This window comes from Cucumis sativus, unplaced genomic scaffold, assembly GCF_000004075.3.
Source record: "Cucumis sativus cultivar 9930 unplaced genomic scaffold, Cucumber_9930_V3 scaffold92, whole genome shotgun sequence".
Lineage (NCBI taxonomy): Eukaryota > Viridiplantae > Streptophyta > Magnoliopsida > Cucurbitales > Cucurbitaceae > Cucumis > Cucumis sativus.
Window position 1 is genome coordinate 111318 of NW_022279581.1, and position 25431 is coordinate 136748.

General features: G+C 33.9%; 3 protein-coding genes and 1 long non-coding RNA gene across 4 annotated transcripts; 1 reads left to right on the top strand and 3 right to left on the bottom strand.

The window, feature by feature from the left end:
- The first annotated feature begins 1621 nt into the window (after nt 1-1621).
- Nucleotides 1622-4649, top strand: LOC116406373 (CASP-like protein 2B1). The gene is made up of 3 exons (XM_031890093.1): nt 1622-2369; nt 2721-2853; nt 4131-4649. The coding sequence occupies exons 1-3, from the start codon at nt 2146-2148 to the stop codon at nt 4380-4382; spliced, it is 609 nt and encodes a 202-aa protein (XP_031745953.1). The 5' UTR covers nt 1622-2145; the 3' UTR covers nt 4383-4649.
- Nucleotides 4650-8203: 3554 nt separating this feature from the next.
- Nucleotides 8204-8781, bottom strand: LOC116406371. The gene is made up of 2 exons (XR_004219377.1): nt 8682-8781; nt 8204-8598 (listed from the first exon to the last, which is right to left on the bottom strand). It is a non-coding gene; the product is annotated as an uncharacterized LOC116406371 (long non-coding RNA).
- A 435-nt stretch (nt 8782-9216) lies between these two features.
- LOC116406372 (protein NAR1-like) lies at nt 9217-17701 on the bottom strand. Its single transcript, XM_031890092.1, is given in 14 exon segments — nt 9217-9814; nt 10528-10571; nt 10574-10618; nt 10712-10765; nt 10768-10834; nt 11144-11315; nt 11409-11458; nt 11595-11671; nt 11674-11771; nt 13308-13434; nt 16250-16436; nt 16645-16798; nt 17235-17305; nt 17481-17701. Coding segments are annotated over 14 exon segments (1425 nt in total). The 5' UTR covers nt 17607-17701; the 3' UTR covers nt 9217-9661.
- Nucleotides 17702-21982: 4281 nt separating this feature from the next.
- On the bottom strand, nt 21983-24664 carry LOC101217191. The gene is made up of 5 exons (XM_004139563.3): nt 23902-24664; nt 23226-23444; nt 22887-22982; nt 22549-22650; nt 21983-22463 (listed from the first exon to the last, which is right to left on the bottom strand). The coding sequence occupies exons 1-5, from the start codon at nt 24448-24450 to the stop codon at nt 22257-22259; spliced, it is 1173 nt and encodes a 390-aa protein (XP_004139611.1). The 5' UTR covers nt 24451-24664; the 3' UTR covers nt 21983-22256.
- Between the last annotated feature and the right edge of the window lie 767 nt (nt 24665-25431).

The window sequence follows — 25431 nt, forward strand, 5'->3', positions numbered from 1 at the left end:
GAGACCAATCAAGTTAACTCATCACTTATAATATATATATATATGTGTACATATATTCCCTACAAAACAAGAATCAATCAAAGAATGATAAAATCGACTTATTCTTACGTGTAAGATTCACTTTTGTCTTTTTTTCAAAAAAAAAGAAATTTATAATAAATACTTTATCGATTCATAAATAGATGATTTCAATACATCATGTCAACGTGACCAAATGAGTCACTTTTACCAACAACACAACCTACCCTACCACCATACCAAAGTAGTGTATATATATATAATACAACAATGTGAATGCCTTTAAGTTCATCCTAAATTTAATAATTGTGTCCATCAAATGGATTCACCTTTTTCTTCACCAAACAATTTCTTCCTCCACTTTTCCAAATTAATCATTCCCTTTCTCTTACTTTTCTACTTCTTTTCCTTTTATTATTCATTTTCGGTTAAAATATCACTTTCATACTTCTACTTTTAAATTTATATATTTATGTAATTTCAATCAAATTTAAATTTAACCTCTTAAAGTTTTTGTTTCTCTCTCTCGTTTTTGATCAAAATTGGTAATATAGTCTTATTGATGAAAACAAATAAAATATGTAAATTTGTTATCAAATTTTACCGTGAAAATATTGATAATTAATATACTTTTTTTTTAAAAAAAAAAAAACCATGATTTGAAAATAAGGGATAAAAGTTTGACAATATTTTTATTTTCTTTTTATGATTCAATTTAATATACATGCGTCAAAAGAGACAAGTGGACAAAATATATTTATTAAGTTTAGAAAATTTCTGTATGAATTTTTTCTTGTAAATAGTTTTGTTTGATTGTTATTGAAAAAACCTCTTTAAACGTCCATTTTTTAAAAAAAATAGCAAAAATGGGAAATTATTTATAAAATATACTTTCTCTACAAAAAAAAAAAAGTTAAATGAGTTAGGAATTATTTTATTTTATGAATAATGAGTTTAGAAGGTAATTTTTGAATTGGTTAAGATTATAATGGGTTTTAAATAAATTGTAGTTTAGTCACAAATTTTTTGAAAACATACCTGAAAAGTTGCCAAAGAGTATCCTTTATTTAATATATTTATATAGAGGATGGGGAGTTTATTATTTTATGTTCACTAGAAATATATATAATAGGATAGTCTACTAAAATTAATAAAAGAAAGATAAGAGAATTTATCAGGACTGACCAAAATTTGATGAACATTTATCTTATCAATCTTCGTAGTTTTCAAAAAAACATAAATAATCGTTCCATTCACTCACTCTCCAATTTTAACCAAACTTTAAATTCCCTTGGTTCAATTAAACTTCAAATTTGAATAAAGCATTCCTTATAAATATATTAATGGTATTGAAAATGAGTGAATGAGTGAATGAGTGAATGATTGAATGAAGAAATAGTAATTATGAAGAATTTAAAAGAAAAAAAAGCGTAATAGTCCAAATATTGTATGAACTGAAACAAAAGAAGTGGATGGAAGGCGTGGTAAAGTTAAAGGGTTGAGTGAGAGATTAGGTTGATAAATTCACAAAATTAATTAATTGAGAAGAGAAAGAGAAGAAATGAAAATTGTAAGAGCATTGGAAGGTCCCCACCTTATCTGACGCCATGCTTTCTTGGGACTAAGAAAACTCTTTTCTTTCCTTCTAGACAATGGAAACCAAAAAATCATTAGAGAAGAAAGACAAAGAAATGAGTCTTCTCATCCATCTCCTTCAACCTTGATTTCCAAATACAAATGGCTCTTCCTAGTAGACTCATTCAATGCTGAACCACACGCCGATCAGACTCCATTAAACACCCTCTTTATTTCTCACCACCATCACCTCCCTTCCTCACTCAAAAAAAATCATCAACCCCCTTCTCCCTCTCTCTCTTCTTTCGCCACTTGTCCCCAATTTTCTTCCTTTCCTACCCATTTCCCCACCTCCTCCTTTTCTCTAATTTGTATCATTTTACCTATTCATGCCACTAATTTAATTGCCACTGCCTTCGTGCAGAGTGCTTATAAGAGGGCTTCCATCCTGCATGCCCACCAAGTGTTTGATCCTTTGTCTGACTCTAAATTGAGATTCTACCTTCTAAATTCTTGCTTCTCTTTTTGTTTTTGGCTGTTGGGTTGGACAAAATGAGCTATGCTGGAATCGGTATTAGTCCAGGGAATGTCCCTGTGTATCATGGCTCCAATTTGAAGGTCTTTGATAAGAGGGTGAGGGTGGTTGAATTGGTGTTGCGGTTTCTGATTTGTGGCCTTGGTGTTCTTGCTGCTGTTCTTGTGGGGACTGATACTGAAGTTAAAACTATATTTACCATTCGAAAGAGGGCCACATTCACAGATATGAAAGCTCTTGTGTAATCTCTCATTCTCTCTCTATGTTTGTTTCAATCTTGTTACTGCGTATTTTGTTTCTGTAGCTGGTCGGATTTTGGTCCTACGTATTAACTACTACTTCGTCTCTCTCTCTCTCTCTCTCTCTCTCTCTCTCTCTCTCTTTTGTCCTGTTTCTTGGTTTGGTTTGGTTTTACAAATTAAACTATTGGTAGACTCAAAGCTAAATTAAACAAGATTGAAATGATGGGCCTGTGGCTCTAATGTACAAAATTTCCTTTCACTTGTAGGCTATAAAAATTGGCACGTAATTCATTATGGAGGTTACCTCTTAGTATTGACACAAGCTTCTCTGATGCTATGATATATCACAGGTTTTTGGTGGTAGCAAATGCTGTAGCAGCCGCTTACTCTTTGGTGCAAGGATTGCGATGTGTGGTGTGCATGGTGAGGGGAAAAGTGCTCTTCAGCAAGCCTTTAGCTTGGATTATTTTCTCTGGCGATCAGGTACATTTTAGATCTGGGAGATTCCCTCTGAAAATCCAAATTTCTTAGCCCTTTTTTCCATTTTTACTCAGATAACTAGATGACCATATTACCCTAGGAAATTGTTCTTTATATGTTTTTTGCTTCATTTTTTTTTTCTCCTGCTACGGGTAATATCTGATTCTGGCCGTGAATAAATCGACTTATGACTTTGGCTGGTATTGTCTGAGGATTCTATTATCATAAACTAAAGAACAAATCACTTGTTGTATGGTTAAAGTAATAAATGCAAGTTCCAACTGAAATTTGGTGCTACCAACCTCTGTCCAAAAAATTTATGTGGCCTACAATAAGTATTCTTCTGGACTTCAGTATCTTCTTATCTTCCTCTCTTGCTTTCTGTCCTTACAATTTTACATATGTATTTTAGGTTTGGTTAAATCAGAATTCCTTTTTGTTTTTATCTCCATGTCCTTTAAGCTTAAGCTCAACGGGTAGTTTATTGTAGTTCTCAACTCCTCATAGTTGCAGAAGTTCCATTACCCTATAATTCAATTAAGCTTATCCCACAGCCTTGTTCTTACTTAAAAGTATTATAGATTATTTGTTGTTATTGGTTGTTGATACCAAAAGGAGAGAAATTTTGCGGATTATGGTGGCACTGCAGAATCAGATTAGTTCTATTCTTAAAATTTTCCTTCCAATGTAAATTATCGAAACTCTGCCCAAATACTTGTTTATTAACCAATATTAACTTGTCAGACCCACATTAATATAATACTTGAAGCTTACCTGTGTCGTATTCATAACTTATTGCCATGAAGAGTGGTCCAGATTCTAAACAAAGGATTGTCCAGATTCTAAACCACTTTCAAATTTTGTCACCGAACAATTTGTTTGTCTATTGGTCTCTATATTTTCAATGTTTTTTCTTAAATTTAAAAAGTCTAATTGATTCCTAAACTTCAATTTTGTATCCATGACCTCTTATACAGCATTTCTTAAAATAGACACAATTTTAAGTTTGAGATCCTCCTAGAAGTGAGATTCAACTTTAAATCGGATCACTTAAATTTTAGAAGTTTTGAAAATTTCAGGATATCTAGCTTCAGCCCAAAATTAGAAGTTAAAAGATTCAAAGATTTATCGGACACAAAATTGAAAATATACTTGAAAATATACTGTGTCTTGTACTTACAAGACACAAAATTGAAAATTGAAAGTATAAATATTTTAGATACATTAAACACGTAAGAGAAGAGAATGTTGAAGTTTAACAAGTATTGTTACTGGTGCAGATTATGGCGTATGTCACAGTGGCAGCAGTGGCATCGGCAGCCCAGTCAGCAGTGTTTGGGAAGCTGGGGCAGCCAGAGTTGCAATGGATGAAGATATGCGATCTGTACAAGAAGTTCTGCAACCAAGTAGGGGAGGGACTTGCAAGTGCAGTGGTGGTCAGCTTGAGCATGGTGGTTTTATCTTGCATTTCAGCCTCCAGTCTCTTCCGCCTCTACAATGGAGGCAAGAACAAGAGCAACTCAAGATGGTAAGCCTTTAGAGTTCACAAGTGAAACATTCGAACCTCCGTAGCCTGATCCCCACTCTGAGCTTTCTGTGAGGAAATGTTGGGATTTTCAGTGATTCTGGTTCAAAGAAATGCATGTTAAAAGTGTCCAATTCTCATGAAAAACAATGGTACATCCTTCTTTAGTAATAAATTTATAAGTTGAGGAATAGACTTGTATTTATGAGAATTTTGACCTCCTTCGAAAAAAATGCAAGTATGTAGCTGAAGATAAATGTGGGTCAAAATCAAAGATTGGTCTATGCATATTGGGTGTGTACTAAAAGAGAGAAAGAAATCCAGTCTGGAAACGCAATTAAATTAGAAGCCAAAGTAGTAGTAGAGCTAAGTAGGAGAATTAGATTTAGGAATGATTAAGGTAAAGTTTTGAATTGATGGATCCTCTCGAGCTCAGCAATGCAGCATTTGGTTATAAGATGTTAATTAGGCAGTTGTAGATAGGGAATTAATTACCCTACCATAAATGTTTAAGGTGGATTTTCGAAACACAATGTATTTTTCAAACTCATGACCGAATTTGAGACTTACATTTTGGACTTATTTGCGGTAGAATATTGAACCAAATATTTGCTATATAAATCTCTATACTAATATCTTCAATTAGTTATATCCTAACAAAACTTTTATATCTAATAAACATTTACATATTTATTTTAATAAAATTTTGTCTTAATTGACCCTTTATCTTTAATAAATGTTTATGTATTTATTCTATAAAATTTTCAAAATATATATTTAACTAATCCATCCTATCTATTTTTTCTAAGATTTAAAACATATACATTTAATAAAGTTTTCAAAATATATATATATAATTTTTTTATTAATTTATTATCTAAAATATGGAAATAATTTTTTCAAAATATCTGTTTTGTCTAATTTAGAAATCATCCTATTTCTTAAATAAAATTCAAACTCTTATCAAAAATTTTATTTTTACTTTTTCTATTGTTATAATTAAAGATTGTCTTTTTTGTTATAAAATAAAGAATAATGAAGTTAAATAAAAACAATCAAACAACACAAAAGAATAGAATGAAAAATAAAAATGGTAGAGAACAATTGAGTAATAAAAATTAAAAAGGTAGAGAACAGTTGAACTCAATTGTTGTTGTGTATCTCAAAGAGGCATCACATGTCATGATATGGGTTACATTATAAAACTCAAATGAGATGAATGTTATAACATAGAATTGAGGGAGAGTTATAGAACTCAAATGAGATGAATGTTGTAACCTATTGTAGGTCATGAATATCTACGTAATTATATTTACTATCCCTTAGATATTCATATTATATAAGATAAATGTCGGAAAAAAGTACATCATTTTTATATATTAATAACTGCCTCATTAAAAATTTTGCTAGAAAAATTCAATGAAAAAAATAAAGTTAAAGGAAAAAGAGTGCAATACTTCAATTCTTTAAAGACAATATTTCTACCTCTAATACATCACTTGAGTTTTCTGAGTCGTCGCATTCCAATATTGTACCCTAACTTTTCAAATGTTAACGTGGGTAATGCCTTTATGAACAAGTCTCCCAAGTTATCCTTTTAAGAGTTTTAGTGAGATATGTTTGATTTTATTTTCTTTATATACCCTCCTTTAATGTATGTTATACATGCAATATTGTTCTCAAATAATATTGTTGGTAGATTTTTACTGAAAAACAAACCACATGTTTCTTGAATATGATGAGTCATTGACCTCAACCATACATATTCTCTAATAGCTTCATGAATTGCAAGAATTTCTGCATGATTCAATGAAGTGGTTGTAATGGTTTGCTTTACAAATTGTCAAGATATAACAGTTCCTCCACATGTAAACAGATAATTTGTTTGAGACCTTGCTTTGTGTGGATCATATAAATATCCAGCATCTACATAATCAACTATATCAAAGTGTGATTTGTTTGAATAAAACAAACTCATATCAATCGTCCCTCGAAGATAACGAAGTACCTGCTTAACTCCATTCCAATGTCTTTTTGTTGGAGAAGAAGTATATCTTGTTAATAAATTTACTAAAAGTGTTATATCTAGTCTCGTGTTATTAGCAAGATACATTAGTGCACATAAGGTAGGACCAAGTAATTTTTCATTATCTTCTCGAGGTCGAAAGATATCCTTATTGAACCACCATTGGAATGTAATAGGTGCTAAAAAAATTTCTACATGGGTGTGCTTTGCAAATCAAGCATTTACCCATTGGAAGAGCTTTGGAATGGTCAAAACACACCCATCTGTTTTTGCATATGTTGATTGCTGAATAAAAATTTAATTGGCTAAATGGTTGATTTGGACAAAATTTTGTTTTGTCAAGGTCTTTCGTCTCAAATTCATTTTTGAGATATTCTATTAATTTTGAAAGCTCTTTAGTAGTTTCAATTATATTTAAATCTTTAACATATACGGCTATAATAGCAAATCATGATTGTTATTTTTTAATAAAAATACATTGACAAATTGAATTATTTTTATAATCTTCTTTCAATAAATATTCACTTAAGCGATTATACCACATTCGTCCGGGTTGTTTCAATCCATGTACTGATCTTTGTAATTTGATTGAATATAATTCTCTAGATTTTGAATTATATGATTCAGGTATCTTAAATCCTTCAAGAATTTTCATATAGATTTCATTTTCCAAAGATCCATACAGATATGTTGTAACTATATCCATAAGATGTATATCAAGTTTTTCACATACAGTTAGACTAATAAAATATCTTAATGTAATAGCATCCACTACAAGATAATATGTTTCTTCATAATCAATGTCCGGTCTTTGAGAAAATCTTTGTGCAACAAATCATGCTTTATATCTAGTGACCTCATTATTTTCATTTATTTTACGCAAAAATACTCATTTAAATTCCAAGGTTTTACACCTTTAGGTGTATAAACTATAGGTCCAAAAACTTTATGTTTCGAAAGTGAGTTCAATTCTCCTTGAGTGACTTCTTTCTACTTGGGTCAATCCTTTATATTATAACATTCGTCAACAGATTTAGGTCCAGAATCCTCATTTTCATGAATGATATTATGTGCAATATTATACGCAAAAAAGTTGTTCACAACTACATCAGTTTTATTTCATCTTTTCTCTGTCATGGTATAATTTATCAAAATCTCATTGTTATTTTCATATACTTGAGTCTCTTCAACATTTTTACCATTAGTTGTGTCCAAGACTTCTTCTTGAATGTTCCTATTATCAACACAGTCATTTCGACTATTGATCATTTTTCTTTTTAAGGATTTTTATCTTTTGAACCTATCGGTCTACCACACTTTTGTTGCAATAATGTTGATTCATTAATTGTAGCAACTTGCTGAATTGAAATTTCAATTTTAGATGAGCATTTGCAGTTGGAATATATGACTTGATCACTTTCTTAGTATCTGTAAATGCATATGGCATTTGGTTTCTTCACTTTGTAAATGATGTTGTGGTGGAAAAATTGGAATATGTACTGCACAACCAAATATTCACAAATGAGAAATATTTGGCGACCATAAGCTAATTGTATCGAGGAGTATTTATGATAACATGTCGATCTTATACATATAAGTGATGTTGCATGCAGAATAGCATGACTCCATACGGATAATGGAAGTTTTGCTCTCATAAGTAATGGTTGGGCAATCAATTGTAAATGCTTGATAAATGATTCTACCAAACCATTTTGTATATGAACATTAGATAGAGGATGTTCAATATTTATCCCAATTGACATGCAATAATTCATAAATGTTTGGGATGTAACTCACCAGCATTATCAAGTAGAATGTTTTTATTGTATAATCCGAAAATTGTGCTTTTAATTCGATTATTTCGACAAATAATCTTGCAAATACAAGATTTCGACCTGATAATAAACACACATGTGACCATGATGCGTCAGTTAAAACCACGAAATATCTAAATGGTCCACTTCACCATAAATTCGTTCTAAAAAGCAACGTTATCTAACAATCACAATAGTTCTTTTAATTATCTAACAATTACAATAATGCTTTTGTTACTTTTTAATAAAAGAGATGAAATGCATACCTCACCTTCACTTGTGAAGGATATTGGTTCTTTTGAAGTCGGTTTCTTTGAACCTTTATTCCAGCAACGCTTAATCGTTCGTTTGCCCTTGAACAAGTTCCTTTGTTTTTTCATATCCTTAATATTTATTTGGATATATTAGATAGATAATCATTTTTAAATATTGATTAGTCCTGCATTGTGTAGAAGAAATTTCTTACCACTGAGTAATCTGAGATGATGGATGGAATCACTTAGGTGAGTTTGTTGTCACCTGTGCATATCCCAATCAGCAAGGATTAGAGCTTTCTTCGTGTTATTGCAGAAATCGACGAAGATATGTTTCCAATATACGAACCCTAGACAGGAGAAGAAAAGGTTTTTATACCTTAATTTTGCCAAGAAAAGGTAAATGACAGAGAGGTCGAGTTTGCAGAGAAGGTTTTTCTTTCACCACTGGTTTCAACGATTAGGTTGGTGTTGATAAATGAAGATGGATATTATTCCATTTTTTCATTTTCGTTATTCTATAATTAAAATAAAATTGTGCTAGCCTACCCCATAAATCTGCCCCTTAATTCTACTAATATGGTAGATTATACTTCTGTAAAATCATTAAATTTGTTTCTTATTTATGGTTTTTTGACCTGTTTTTCAAGGAAACAATTGAACCTAACAAGATACATCAGATACAAATATTAACATGACAAATATTTGATACCTGCAGGCATTACAATTCCACAGAGAGGCACGAAGAAATAGGACATTCGCTCAACAATATATTTAGACAGTTGAATCTTCTTCATCAACAGAGAGTATGTTTGAGTATGTTTATTCATAAAGAAGAAAAACAAAACAATAATAAATACCAAAAAGAAAAGAAAAAAAACACTGGTTATAAAAAATTGTAACAAGAAATCAAACTATTTCCTTTTTCTTCTTCTATCTTACAACATAAATACAGATCATGTACAGGATGAAGACCTGCAGAGGCCAATTTAGGTGAGGTGGAAGAACAAGAATTACATTTTCAAGTGTTAAATTCTATCAAAATTGGGCCTTCTCTTTCCAGGAGTGAACCACAGGTGACTATCGCATTCACAGCAAAGCATGAGGCATAAATCTCTCCAAAACTCGGTTATAATTCATCTAGTTTTCAGCTTTTGTGCTACAAAATTCTATGGTTAAGAGTGGTATTTTGTTACCAGTTGTGGAGTTGAGCAGTAATGCTTTTTACCACTGGGTGGTATTCAGTGTGCAAATGCTTCTTTGCCTTCTCTGAACCTGGTTCCTCCAGCCACTCCTTGTAAATTTCTTTCACCACCGGATTATCAAAAGGATCTCTCATTAAAACCTGCCACGACATTAACAGCATGACCCAATCGAGTTATATAACACAAGTAGCTCAACTGGACATTGAAGATAGGAATGGGGGCTAATTAAGAACATTGAGCTATATTACAATATAAAATAACATCTGCAACTTCATAAACAAAAAACTTTCCTCCCAACTCAAATAGCTGCTAAACCACCCGACCCCATTTAACAGATCGTCCCACATCACAGTAACAGAGTGAAAACATGAAAGAGCTCCAAGTTCAATTGCAGGATGCCAAGCCAGGAAAAAACCATCCACTTCTCTCCCTACCATTCCCTAACTAATACTGATTACCTCACTCCTAGATTTCAAATGGAACAGACCATATGCAAGCTCAACTCAAATCCCACGTAACCAACACAAGTGTGATAAGTAGATCTAGATATATATAAGAACACGAAATGTTTGCTGCTGCTGGCCATCCCAACACAAGTGTTTACTGCTGGGAGCCTACCAGTAGCTTATCAATTCATAAGTTTGTCTACCAGCATATTGCCACTGCTATTATTTATAGTTTGTTTTCTCAAATTTTATCAAGTAGGCTTCAGACAAATGGTTTCATATCTACTTATGACTTGATAAGTAATCTAGATATATATAAGAACACGAACATTGTTTAGAAGGAACTACCAAAATATGTTCCAGATTGAGCACAGGACGCCATAACGATAAATTCTACATGGACTTACGTTTTCCTGATAAGCAGCTTCTAATAACTCAATCAAGTCCTTTGAGATTGTCCAGGCTTGGGTTTAATTTGACCCCCTCCATTTAGACAACCTGTTTTTAACAATAATTGACATTAAATATAAGCTCTATTTACCATTCAAACAACTTTATTCGACCACAGTTAATCAGATTGCAGAAATTCACCTGAAGGGCAAGCCATAATCTCCAGAAAATGGTAGTCACATTTTCCTGTTTTTATTTTCTGACAACATTTGTGATTTCGAATCCATAACATAGTGCAAACTTCAACAAAGTCTTCCCTTCCACCTATAACAAACATAGATGGTCAGACATATGCATAAGATAATTATACATTCACAAGGACTAAAGGAAGAGGAAACAAGATGAAGGTAAGTAATCATATGCGACAAGGTCCACAACTTCAATAATGCAATTCTAAATATGCACGACAGGTGAACAATAACTAGTGGGATGGGGGGGGGGGGGGTATTATGGGCAAAATTTGGCTAAAAACACCACACAAGAATCATATTAATATTTAAGCTTAGACCTCTAACTATCAACGCTTGGTATTTCGAATACTCAATAATTATAAGCCCTTAGTGCCTAGCTCACCTCAAGCGTGAGCTCCTGGAAATCTGAATTTCGAATAAGTTTGAATTCCAAAGGGCCTTCAATATCTTTGCCAAAGAGTATCTTTGCAGCATGCCTAAAAATTGTTTCTGCATAACCACCAGAACTTCCACTAACTCCAAAAAGATGCCCTTCTTCATTAACATTAGTCAGCCTGCATGAAAATAGCCCAGCATGATAGCCGTAGATGTCATTACATAACTAAACTCTAAATTTGGAAAGGCTTGAGAAACTCATTTAGCCTTACATTCTATCCAAAGGGGATTCTTCTAAGCTCTTAAAATCCACCTCTTTCATCTGCAAGCATTGACAAGCAAACAAAAATAAATAGATAAATAAAGATTTGTGGAAGCAAAACGAAAGATGCAGGCATACTACCAAATAGGAAAACACGCACACACACACACACAAACAACACGAGACAAAGGTGAACCTGTATCAATTCTAGAACTTCACCAGATGTCAATACTGAATCTACTTCTGTGATTCTGTGGGCCTCAGCCTCCAGAGTTTTGTTGCCGAGTCCAACTGAAAAACAAAATCCTCCCTGGCTGCCTCCAGTTTCTTATCATAACAGGGCATCACAGTAACATGGTAAACATCATCTGACCTGCCAAATAAACATGAACCATAAAGAAGGATCAAAATCTCAACCATTCAAGCACTACCCTAATGTCACCGCAAAGAAAATCTCTCTAAAAGGACCTTCTAAGCATTGTTCAAGAGCATGGAAGAGTCAGATATAATTTGTCTATATTATCTCCAATTCTAAGTAGTTGAGAAAATATTTAGGAAATACCAGTATGAAACAGTCAAAAAGCTTCTACTTGTTCATTCTATAAATACCATAACCATATTTTATCAGTCTATCTCAAACATCATCATCGTTCCACTGTGAATAGCAACCTCACATACCATCACAATTTCCAAACAAGTACATCAGAAAGATCAGGAATAATTGATGTAAAATGCAATTATATTTCGTCAGCACTCTTTGGCATTGACCCTCTTCCAAATGCACTCTGGACTTTGGAATCATCTGGGAAGTATACAGTTAAGTCCTTGTCAAAGCATTTGACAACTTCATCTCACCTTGCAAAAAAGTTATTTTTACAAATTGTCTGGAAATCTAAGACCCCTTAGAGAATCAATTTTCTGATTTGGATAACCGCTTTTGGATCCCTTATTTGTTTGGATACCCTACAACACACAGTTTCAATCTTACTATTTATCTCCCTCCATTTTTTTTGTTTTTATGTTCGTGAGTGTCTGGACCAACTTAAGTGCATCTCAACTAATTTCACAGATTAACCCGTCTGACCCTACAACATTTGGTGTCAAACTTGTAGGAAATTAATTCCTAGGGAGCCACCATGGATTTATCTCCCTCCATTTGTCCCCTATGTTTAGCAAATAGTGAGCATTTAAAGCATTTATTATTTGATTGCTCCTATTCATGCAGAAGAAGTTGGATGAAACTATTCTCTTTTAATCTACATTGGACTTTTGGGCTTCATTACAAAAAATATTTCTGAGTGTTGGCTGGTCTATCATTACCACCTAAAGCTCAGCTACTATACCATGATCTAATTCAGTCGAGGCATTATCATCAGAAATTTGGTTGAACTATACTATTCTCTTTTAATCTACATTGGACTTTTGGGCTTCAATTCAGGAAAAAAATTATGTGTTGGTTAGTCTATCATTATCACCTAAAGCTCAGCTACTCTACTATGATCTAATTCAGTCATGTCATGGTCATCAGAATTTGGTCGAACCAAAAGAGTTTTCCATGACAAGTCTATAAAATGGTCTAATTGTTTTGAGCTCGTCTTCTAGCTTCTTCTCCGCATACTCAATCCAAGTTTTTTATTGACTATTCTATACAGGATATTTGTTTAAATCGGAACACTTTCATTTTCTCAGGGTAACTTTGTTATTAAGTCTCGAGGGAGAATATGAGGGATGATAGGGTGTCCCTAGTTGAAGTGCATCTACTAATGAATTTTCAAGTTTCTTATGCTTATCATGTCTCATTGTAATTTGAGCAATAGTATCCTTTTATTTTGTGATTTTTATCAATGAAAAGTCTTGTTTCCGTTTTCTAGGGAAAAAAAAGAAAAGAAGAAAGAAACAATGCAATTACCTAATACCCAACTTTTGGCACATATGATGCTTGACTATTGATCCAATCATTTGCTGAGGACTCTTCACTGATGATATGTAAGGCAAAATGTAGGATCCATGTTGCTTCTCAGCATAGCATATCCATCCTGAAATCATAGAGATGTGAGTATTTAAGAAGAAAAGATGCCGACATGTAAAAAAAGAATGCCTTAAATTTGTCAAACAATGATAAACTACAAATCCCAATAGGTATTCCAAAGAATGAAATTAAATTCTCATAAAAATCATTTCAATAGATAAATAAAAATAATCACTTGAAATCATATTAATAATAATTATATACAAATTGTTGGCATTTTGTCCATATATTATTTGGCATCTTATTGAAAACATAATAAAAGGCAGCCACAGGTATCCCAAAAACGTTATGAAATCAAATTAACTCATTGAAAATATTTAAGTAATAAGTCAAAATATATCACTTTAAATCACCGTGAGTCAAATAATTGTGGAGGTGCAGAACCCAACAATTGATCAACACAACCCACCAGCCCCAGGAAAAATGTCAAGAACAAACTGATAACAATTAATCATGGCGTCTTCAATAGTTTCCCATTCCCAGTAAGCTATCACATAAAGATGAATGGATCTGCGGCTGATATGTGGAACTCCTAATCCTCCTCTTGGAAATTCGTCCTAGGATAAATCTGACAGAGACCAAGAGTGAAATTGAAGAATGGTCCTCTCTCTCTCCCTGAGTCTTCAGACACTTGGCTCTGGAGTTTAGAGGAGAATGGGGTTTTCTCTACGAAATCCCTCACAAAATCCTTATCATTGATGGGTTACATGGCCTGTAAAGATATATCTATCCATTTGAAAAGGATAGTATCCCAAAAGATGAGATTCTGTCCAATGTTTATCACAAGCTCCAAAGGCACTCCCTTGTATAAACATCTGACCAAACTGCTGTATTATGTGCAAAAATAAAGGGGAATTGCACAGCCACCTCTTCTTTCAGTGTCACTTTACCAAAACTGGTTCATCTTTCAAAAATTCACATGGAAGAACACTTTTCCTCAAGATGTTCGGATAAACTCCACTTAGTTTCAAAGGCCATCCGTTCAAGAAAGATTGATACTATAGTTGAATTTCACTCTGGCTTTATTTTGGTGGTCAACAAGATTGAAGGGTAATTCTTGTATCCGAACAGATAAGGAACAGGACACTGAATCTTTTCTTACATCCACATCTATTTAGCACTTAACTGGTGTATACTGAGTCCTTTTGTAATTATAGTTTATCTAATATTTTGTCCAATTGGAAAACTTTTTTGTAAACCATTGGGATGTCCACATTATTGTGTAAATTTATTTTATCAAGGAAATGACTATGTTTGAGTTCCGAAAAAAGTTTCATCTGCTTAAGAACCACAACACAGTAGCCCTGGACGCACAAAAGAAAAATACAACAGAAGTTGATGCAGAGGAACAACTACCTGTCTCTGCAGTCAATAGATCCTCCCTCCCTTTTAAAATACTGATGGCCATCATAGGCATCCCTTAGATACACTCATTTGAGAGACAAGTCGTGGGGTAAAAAGGGAAATGTAGGTCCGTCAGGTAACTGGTTAGAAGTCTTCCCCTTTTATATGAAACACATGACCATTTTAATAAAAGATTAACAATCTTGATTCTTGAGGATTACTCCTTGAGGCTACTTAAGATACATCAGAGGTCCTAGAATTCATCCTAGTGCCACTATTCATGACATGATTGTGGTATAAAATGAGTATCAAAGAAGAGAATACTTGTACATAACCTTTTAGAAATGTTTCCTTTATTACATCTTTTATGATATTATTCATTCCCAAAGTTTAGGTATTAATAAGATTAGTTCACTTTTCTAGCATTTCCTTTGTGTATTCTATCAATTTTGAAATCTCTAGTTGTAATATGTTAAACCCACAATACTCATACGTACAAAAGGAGGGGCAAGAAGGGAAATGCACAGAAAACAAAAGATCAGAAGACATTGGTAAGGAAAGGGATATTAAGGGACCACAGAAGCTGTTACAAAAGGGAATGTTTTGGGGATCTGCGAGGGCGGGTTTTATTTTGGGTAAAGAAAAGCTGAGAGAAGCTTTTGGAGGAGAGGATCACCAGCACTCTTGAAAGTGCTGGTCATATATTTCTTTTCATCTTTCTTTCCTTTGTGGCTGTTTTTCCTTGTTTATCAAGACTGAACTATTTGCTTCTATTGCCGTATTCCGATCTTGTTCATATTTTCAATCAATATCGTTATACCAGAGTTTGTTTCTCTGTTTGTGGCTATTTTTGTTGGGTTTTTCTGACGAGATTCATTATAAACTGCATGAATCTCGTCAGAATGAATATCCCACATGGGGAATTACACTATTTATCCTCATATTCAGCTGACACCCTTTCCTCCACTCACACATTACAAAATTAAGGGTGTTGAAAAACTCTTATTCCTCTTTTCATTGGTTGCAAAATCAGCTTCAACTCTATCTCTTTCTATTTCTTTCTTCTTCTTTTCATTGCTTGCAAAATACCATTTTGTTTTTCTCTAACCAAACTTAAAATGCACTGTTATTGTTATTTATTTATGTTCTTGGCCATTCAACCAAAACCATCTATAGTGAAATTGGATTTCCTAGCATATGATGTTGCACATGGACAATTTGAAATCACAGAGAACTTAGAAAAGTGAAAATTATAAGTTGCACAACAACCCAAGCATTTATATATATTGGAGTCAAAACTATCCAAATTGAACAACTGGCCCATTTAAAGGCAACTGGCATTATCCCTACTAACTTTGTCCAACCAGAAAAGAAAAGACATTCACCCTCAACTATAGAGTTATTTCGAAAATTGAAAGTGCAGATTTGCACAATTATCATTGAAGTATAATAGCCAAACGTCCAAAAAAAGAAAATACCTGGGCATGCTGACGATATCATAGGAACTGATGACTTGCATTTTTCTTCATTGTCTTGCTGGCTGTTTCTATACCTTGCTATGAACTCATTGCAAGCTTCAATTAAGGTTAAATCTCTACTGCAACTTGTATCAAATATAGCTTTCACTCCCATGGACTTAAAAAATGTCGTCAGTTTCTTGAAAACCTGACCAACCCCAAGCACTTTGTAGTTAGTTTCCTTGATAGAGAAAGGCACTTCAAGCATTTAATGACATAAATACAACATCGAGAGCAGCACCACAGTAAATTAGATTTCCCCTCTAGCCCCCCGACCTCTCAAAAAGAATATATGCAGTAAATTAATTACAATTATGGGACAAGCAAAGATACATATAACAAAATTTGAATTTTACCTTCAAGGGAGAGATACCAAAATGGACAGCAAGTGAAGCTCTGGATTGTGGTGATAATGAGACAATTACAACCTTTCCTTTGTTTAAGTTGGAAAGAAATTCGTCCAAACTTTGCTTCTCCAGCATGACAGTCTCAGCTGATGTTACACAACCACTACAGTTATACATAAAAGCAGGTCTATTACACATCATCACAAGGTAAAAGATGAGAAATATAAGGCAAATCGAAAGAGAAATAAATCATGGAAGAAGAAAATGAATTCAAATAGAATATTCCAACTTTCCAACACAATATCATGAAAACAGGGAGTTTCCAAATTAAATTTTTAACAGATAATCTGATAAGTGGTTGATCAGAAATTCACAGTTTTTCAAATACTTCACCTACTATCTAAAAGGTTTCAGAAGTTCCTTTGATTTTGTTATCCATATTCATAGAGAACGAGCAAGTTATATCAACGGAAAACAATACATAGAGAGAGAAAAAATATAACATCGAAAATACTTCAAAATTCATTTAAAAATTTTTGTTTAGCCAAAAACCACTTTGACCTTAAAAAATTGTTCACAGCATAGATAGTCAAAGTCACCTGCATGCTAAGCAATCCTTCAGTGAAATCTTAACTGGTTCTGCTTTCAATTGCATCCTAGAAGCCGAAACCTAGATATGCAGAAATGAAAGAAAAAGTAACAAAAAGAGAAAAGCAACATATCAACAAACAGAGAATTCCTAAAGAACCACTCAGTTTTTATACGTGCTAATTACTAGAGATTACTGAAAGCATATAATGACCTGCAGCTTTAGCAGCGATAGGCACAACAAATCGAAAAAGTACCTCAACTTTATCCGGCTTCGTGGCAGTGGCTTTAAGCCCCTTGAGAGAAACTATGCATGCCTGAGAAGGTGCTATGAAATCATTCAGATCCCCTATCCTCAATGTTGCCGAGAATTTCTCAGACATCTCCTAAACACCCAATTCGGAGTTAACAAAACAAATAAAGAAGAACCCAGTAGCTAGGCACACAAAAGGAATCACAACTGCATCAATACAAGAAAGCAAACCTTCAAATGAAATTTAGGGTTTCAAAGCAGGAAAAACCGTTCAAAGGGAAAGAGAGAAAGAGAAAAGAACAAACTTAAGCCGATCAATCAGAGTCCGAGTCGGTGATTGTACCAGAAACTCAGGACGGTGAAATCACCGGCAGGTAATGAAAACGATCAGAATCAGGGAAATAGGAGAAGGGTCTTGGGGAGAAAATAGTGGAAAGAAAAAAGAGGATAGATATGGATGTATCGGAGAAGAACGGATTGGTGGTTGGCGGCGCACCGATGAGGGGATTGTAAGGGAAAGAGGCTGAAGAGGAGGTGGGTGGGGAAAGTGCGGGGAGAAAGGGGAAAAGGGAAGGAAAGAGAGAATTGAGTGAAAGAGAAGGATGGTGATGGTGGTGGCGGTGGTGGAACCTAGAAGAGAAGAGGAAGACGGAGCTGAGTGTGGGGTAAGTACAATCGAGAATGGCAGCCAAAACCTCCAGAATAGGCGGAGAATCCTTTTCGTTTTACACCATACTTCTTTTAAATGGTTCACTCTCGATTTCATTTTTCATTTTCTATTTTGTACTTTTTTTTTAAATAATATTTGGGTGTTTCCTAATATTTATAAAAATTAACTTATAATATAATATAAATAAATAAATTAGATATTAGAAAATTTTTAAAATAAAAGATCCATATCCCATTTATTTGTAAATGCATTTATTGGAAAATCCATTTATACGAGTGTATTTTTACTATTCCAACTAAGCTCTCTATTTATAAAAAGAAAAATGTAGTTGCAAATTTAGCCAAAATAATTAAATATATTATTTACATTTTAAAAAAAATGTAAATATAGCAAAATTTGTCAAATTTTATCAATGATATAAGTCTATCACTGATAGATCATATTGTAAATATTGGTCTATCATTGATAAATCATACAAATCTATCAACGATACAAGTCTATAACGATGTTTTGTTATATTTGTAATTTTTTTAAATATTGTTATATTCTTAATTATTATTCATAAAATTGTCATCAATTATAATTACTAAAAAAATGGCAAGTATGTGATGGATTACTTGGTCACTCAGAGATGATTTCTCCATATGTAAATGGTGTTGGATGATTAAGGAAATGACATATGGTGGACACTAAGCTTATCAATGTGCATCTATATTAATAATATGAGTTGAACTCAAATAACCTGCATTACCTAACTCATATAATAAGGATTAAGTTGGGTTAGGTTAAAATATGAGTTGTATTGGGTTAAAAAAATTGATTTTTTCCGGTTGGGAGTTGAAAATTTTGGTTTAACTCAATCCAACCCGAATTAATATAATTATATATTATTTAATAAAAAAAACAAATTAGGTTTGTTAATTTCTTTTAGGACCTCCAGCGTCTTCTCCTTCGTCTAAACTCTCCAACGTCTCCTCCTTCGTCTCAACTCTCTGACATCTCCTCCTCCATCTTAGATCCGAGACGCATTCATTTCATCCCAACCCAAGACGACAAGATCTGTAGCTTCTGCCTGTCTTCGATCTCAACCTCTGCGTATTTTCCTCGTCTCATATCTGAGACATCCATTCTATCCAAACCCAAGACGACGAGACTGGCCCGTAGCCCTCGCCCGTCTCCAATCTTAACCTTTGCGTCTCCTCCTCCGTCTCAGATTTGAGACATCTGTTCCGTCCATCTCCAATCTCATATCCCAATCCCTCCTCCGCAAGTACATTAACTTTCAATTAGTTATTTGGTTGTTTTAAAATAAATATTGACTGTAGCATAGTTCTATTTCAATAGTTTGTGGAATTCAATTGATAAAGTCATGTTGAGAATAGAGAGACAATAGTATGTATTTTGAGTTTGTTGAGACAGTAAAGACAGTAGTATGTTGACAGTACATAATTCTATTTTGAGTTTGTTGAGACGTTAACATGTTAACAATGGCATAAAATATTGAAATAGCATAAATATTGAAGGTTGACAGTAGCATGGTTCTATTTGAGTTTTTTTGAGACAGTAGCATAAATATTGAAATATTGACGGTATAATTGACGGTAGCATAATTTTATTGAGCTTGTGAGTTCATTCTTAGTTGTCTTGTTGTGATTCTGTTGAGTTTGTTATTTCATTGTTGGTTGGCTTGCCGAGATTCTGTTGAGTTTGTGATTTTATTGTTTGTTGTGTTGTTGTGACATTAATTATTGGTCATTCCCTTCTAACGGTAGATAAATTTTTATGTCCATTAGATATAACTAACCAATAGTGCAATGACCCTTCACAACTTGCTCGTAAGTACAACTAGACCAAAAATTACCATTTTACCGTTGTAGTTACATTTAACTTATTAAGTACCATTGATTCCTGCTGATGTGTTAACATATTTTGGCAAATAGATTATAATCTTTTTTAAATAAATAAAATTCTTTTTAGAGGCTCCTACTATGAAGGAATCTTAATAAGGTTAGTTCCTTATTTTATGGAGAAGATATTTTTTTAATAAGATATATTAAGCGTCGTTTAAGGGGGCGATGAACGATATACTAGATAACCGCGATGAACGATATACTAGATAACCTACCAAGAAGAGAAGAGACGAAAAGAAGGTAAAGAACTTCATGTATATTTATCTCTAATATATTCACCATAGTTTACAGGCTTTTGAATAACCTATGAAGAAGATAACGAAGTGCATAGATTGATAAGGAATATGTCGACAAGAAGATCGCTGACTCGAGGGATCCATTCTAAAAGCCAGGGGGAGCCTGTACTGGTCTTGGTAGCGTGTCGATGAGAAGATCATTGAGAGATCAACTCTAGAATTCGGGGGAGCCTGAATCAATCTTCAAAGAGATTCAGGAACATTTGGAACCTGACATTAATATTTAGTTATGTTATAATATTTAGTTATGTTATGACTATTCAATCTAACATATATGACTAGATGTCTTCATAGGCAAGAGTTCACAACTCACTCAAGATTTAGGTCAAATCACCTATGGTCATCTTGGTGAAATGTGGTCTCAACTAGTAACGATCTTAATAAGAGAGATTATTCATTTTATGGTCCAGTCTTATACGAACTTGTTGTATAGAATACCTCTGCTCATTTTATGGTCCAGTCTTATACGAACTCGTTTTATACATGCAGGATTAGGATCAAATAATTTGTAGGATTCCAACCTTATCCATCTACTACATACCATTTAGACTATCCACTTGTATGTCTCCACATACATGTTTAGGTTAGCAAAAGATAACCTTTGATCACTGCAAGAAATCGATGATATCGCATTTTATCGCTTCGGGAACGTTGGGAAATAGCACCTTCATTGACATTGTAAGGTGTGTCTCGACAAATGTAATCTATCTGGACGTTGAATTCATGACCACCCAATCCCTGAGCCGTACACGTACATGTCGAAAAAAAGGAAACAATTAAATAGTTATTTCCAATCCTGAGCCGTACACGTACATGTCGAAAAAAGGAAACAATTAAATAGTTATTTCCATTTTCCTAACGCGATGCAGATATACGTCGAAAAATTGGTGGTTATTCCTCTGATCCTCTATAGTTTCTCTCTCTGAAGAAACTTCACATAAACTTGATTCCTCATTTCCATTTTTCTCTCTCAGAAACACAATTCCCACCGATCAATCTTTGTCAAAGAATAGACGAAAGAGCTTTTGGAGGCGTTTTACAAAGAAATAGTATCATCGAGATTTGGAAGAGATTTGAATGACAATCGACAAAGATATTCTTTTATCATCAATTGTATGTTTAACCTAGAATTAATTTTGTAGCATGTGTTCTCTGTAATTTAATTATTTATGTATTTCATCTTTCCAAAGTCAAAACAAAATGTGATCATTTGCTTGCGCAATGGAATTTAATCCTTCCAACTCCTTATTCATTTCGTAAATGAAAAAGGTTGGGTGTAAGTTTTCCAGTACTTGGCAACATTTCAACTCATACATGGAAGGTGCATTGGATATTGTGAGCGGCACAATGAACACAAGTATGAACAAAAATACATGGTGTAAATTCACAAAATCAAAGAATCATAGTCAAATTCATAACAATTTTGTGGAGACTGGGACATTGTAAAAAGTTGGAGAACTCGCAATTGATTTCTAATTCAAAGTTCAAAATGGAATGAGTCCAACAATGATTCATTTCCATTCCTAATTAAGATTGCAGGGAAGTAAATGGAACATAACCCACGATATTAATCTTAAGGGTTAGGGCTGATAACAGATTGGTTTTCCATAGGGAATGTGGAGATGCATAATAGTAACAATTCTCAAGGAAGAGGACCGTTTAATATTATTGATGAGCTTTTCAAATGTAGCATGTATACAATGGTATTTCTCCCTCTAAAGCTCAAATGGACCATTCTCTGTCCAAGGACTAAACAAAGAAGCATGGCTGGCATTATAGCCTCAGTTGTTGGATCAAATCCAATATAAAACTACGATTCATACGGTGATAGTGGGTGACGAAGTACAAGAAGATATGCAGATGGAACAAAAATATGAACCCAAGCTGGTAAAAAAAAATGAGGTTCAGTAAAATTTACGCATTGGCTTTCCATACGTGTATTTGGCCTCGTCGGATTGTCGGCCTGTCTTTGTTGTGTTTGCTTTGTTGGAAATCTGTTTGCAATCAGAACTTTTGGACAACTTCCTAGAACAAGATTTAAAGCCTGATTCCATTCTGTTCTGGGGTAGAATTTCATCTCGAGGAGAATCATATCCCATTGCCTCAAACTCCTGCAAGAATGAGTTCAGTTGATTAGTTAGTTGAACGAACGATCTTGGGATGTGAGGAACTAACAACAGAAGTGGAAAGTTATACCTTAGATTTAGTTGCATAATAGGGCGTTAAACAGGGATTTACATCCTTCAGCAAAAAATCATCTGGACTGCCAGGGGATGTTGGATCACATACACTGAATTCCTGAATTACATGAAGTCTAGATGAGTGATATTACATCTAGTAGATAAATATTAAATAGATGATGTCGATGTCCCTACTTGTTATCTTCCTAAACTCTTATTTTCAGAAATAATTTAACAGTAACCTCAAATTTTTCTCATATGTGCAAGCTGGGCAAGCGTAACAGAAGTCATGTGTAGCAACGGTACAACTTACAATAACAGACATGAAGATGGAAGGATAGCTTTTGTGCTTACCAATGAGTTAGAAGCATCTTCGTGATCATATGTTGGTGTGTGAGGAGAGATACTACCTTGTAACCAAGACTTTCCTGAATATTTATCTGCCTTCACCTGCTCAAAAATATAATGTCAGTTGTGCTATAAGGTAAACCGATCTCTAAAGAGAAAGCAGCAAAAACTCATCCGGTAACAGCTATTCAGTACAACAAACATAAAGTAAAGTCCAAATTTCAGTAGAGACTGTGTTCTAAGCAGTATGACTTTCATATTTCATATTAGAGGTATCCTACGTTTCAGGTCTTCCATGTTATGTTTCTCAAGGATACATGTAAAGAGCATTGCATTAATTCATACCTCAGCAAGGTCCTCGGCAAGGGAATAAAGCTGGCCAGTGAGAGTGGTGACCTGCTTTTGTAGAGTGGGGATGATTTGTTTGGCTTGCTTCAATTCTGAGTCCTGCTTTTCAAGCATATTTTGAAGCTGAGAGTTCATAACATCAGGAAATAACACTGCATTCTTCAGTGACTTTATTTCTTCTCTTTGCTTCAAACACAAATCCTTCAACTTCTCAATCTGATAGCATCAAGATAAGCAACAATGTTGCGTTAACAACCCATATGTGCAAAATTATAGCCACATCATTCACTAATCATAAATCTAAATAATGGATATATATATATATATTTCTCTTTTATATCCAGAAAAACCACAAAATCTAACTATATAAGTACTGAAATCCATTCACGAAACATTCAAACCTCACCAAAAAATCAAACATAGACAAAAGACCGAACTTAATAACGAGAATGCTATGTCCAGCTAAAGAGTATGATCTAGCATGACCAAAAGAATTCAACTACAAAATATTCTTATTCCTAATCCTAACTTGTCGTAAATCTAATAGGAAAAAAGAAAAAATGAAAATTTATCACAAGTGCGTTAAGTTTACCATCTATTCAAATTTGTTATGTAATTTAGAACTGAAGGTAAAAAGTGAAGTAAAATTAGGAATAGTATCTGCAGTCCTAACCTCTCTGTACTTCTCCTCCAGAACTAATTTGAGCTCAGTGATCTCCAACTCTTGGTCCTTATTCAAACTCAAAAGCTCTCTTTCACTCCTCAGCACCATCGCCAACGTCCTCGTATTCCCTTTCACCTCCGTCAACGCCTTCACCTCCTTCACCTCCTTCTTCTCCACCGTTCCCTTCCCAAACAGCTTCTTATGCAAGCCACCAAAGTTCGTCCCTTTCCTCGCCGTCTTCTTCAAATCCTCCGCAATCAAATCGGAAGAAATCACCAACCCAGCTGCATGCTTCAGTGTCTTCGGCTTCGAACCAGATCGCTTCTCCATAAATTTCTTCACCATCGCCGTCAAATTCTGATCCGAGGGCTTCACCTTAGCCCTAGCCAGATCAGAAGGCTTGGTTTTAACAAGGGCGCGCGAAGAAGAGGAATTAGGAGGGAGAGGAGACTTGATGTTGAAGTCAGAGGAAGAAGAAGGGTCGGAGAAATGGGAGGAAGTAGAAGATCGGATATCGTAGGAAGTGTAGCGAGAAGAGGGCTTCATGACCTTCGCCATGGATGAAGAAAAACTGGATACCTCGAAGACGTTGAAAACAAAAAAAATATAGATATCAAAAACGCAATGAGCTTGGAAGATGAAGAAAGATTGTGCAGTGTTTGATTTGATTCATTCAGAGGATTTCAAGGGTTTTGATTTTGGAATCAGAAGAAGAAGAAGAAGATGGAGATGAAGCAGAAGAGTTCGAATTTTTCTTCTCTTAAAAACAAAGGACGAATGTTTTCTTCTTCTTTAAATTTTGGTGTGGATGTGACAGGTGGCAGCTTCTGGAGCAATGTGTTGGGCGCTGTCTGAATTCAAATAATCATAAACTATATGTTGGCGGGAAAGTGAAAGAAGTGGACGAGACGTCGACGTTTTGAAGGATATGAAATTAATTATATTAGTTTTCTTTTCTTTTCTTTTTGTGAGAAAGTCCAATTTTGCCGGTGAAAATGAGGTTTATTTTAATTAAAAGAAAACACCTGGAATTTATCTCAATTATTGGGTATTGAATGCAATTGGAAATGGAATAATTGAGAAATATTTATTGAAATAGATAAATAGTGAGATAAGATGTCAGTAACCAACTTCATACATTCATAAGAATGTATGTATTGTCAATTTTTTGGTTTAATATTTGGCCTTTAATTTATACACTGCTTCATTTCCCATTCTTACTCAACATTTAATTGCTTATTACTTTTACTATTAAATCATATTTGTATTCTTGTTTTATCAAGTATTAAATAATAATGATCTAAAGAATCAAATAGTAAACATATCAATAAAAGTCAACATTACTTATCTTTCAAATAATTTAATGTAAGGCAGTAGAATACAAGGCTTCGTGATTCAACATGCACACAAACACAATCTCACCCTTCTTCACAGCACAAGACACAACCTATAGGTTACCTCACTATTCTCTTTTAGAAGAAATCAAGGGTTGATGGGTGAAAGAAGAATAAGAGTTTTTGAGGAGCAGTAATGTGATCA

What these genes read in the sequence shown, in the direction of transcription:
- LOC116406373 (XM_031890093.1), top strand. Translation starts at nt 2,146, where the DNA reads ATGAGCTATGCTGGAATCGGTATTAGTCCAGGGAATGTCCCTGTGTAT. An exon ending in ACAGATATGAAAGCTCTTGT is followed by an intron (nt 2,370 to 2,720) that starts GTAATCTCTCAT and finishes GATATATCACAG; the next exon opens with GTTTTTGGTGGTAGCAAATG. An exon ending in TTATTTTCTCTGGCGATCAG is followed by an intron (nt 2,854 to 4,130) that starts GTACATTTTAGA and finishes TTACTGGTGCAG; the next exon opens with ATTATGGCGTATGTCACAGT.
- LOC101217191 (XM_004139563.3), bottom strand. Translation starts at nt 24,450, where the DNA reads ATGGCGAAGGTCATGAAGCCCTCTTCTCGCTACACTTCCTACGATATC. An exon ending in TTGCCGAGGACCTTGCTGAG is followed by an intron (nt 22,983 to 23,225) that starts GTATGAATTAAT and finishes ATTTTTGAGCAG; the next exon opens with GTGAAGGCAGATAAATATTC. An exon ending in AAGATGCTTCTAACTCATTG is followed by an intron (nt 22,651 to 22,886) that starts GTAAGCACAAAA and finishes CATGTAATTCAG; the next exon opens with GAATTCAGTGTATGTGATCC.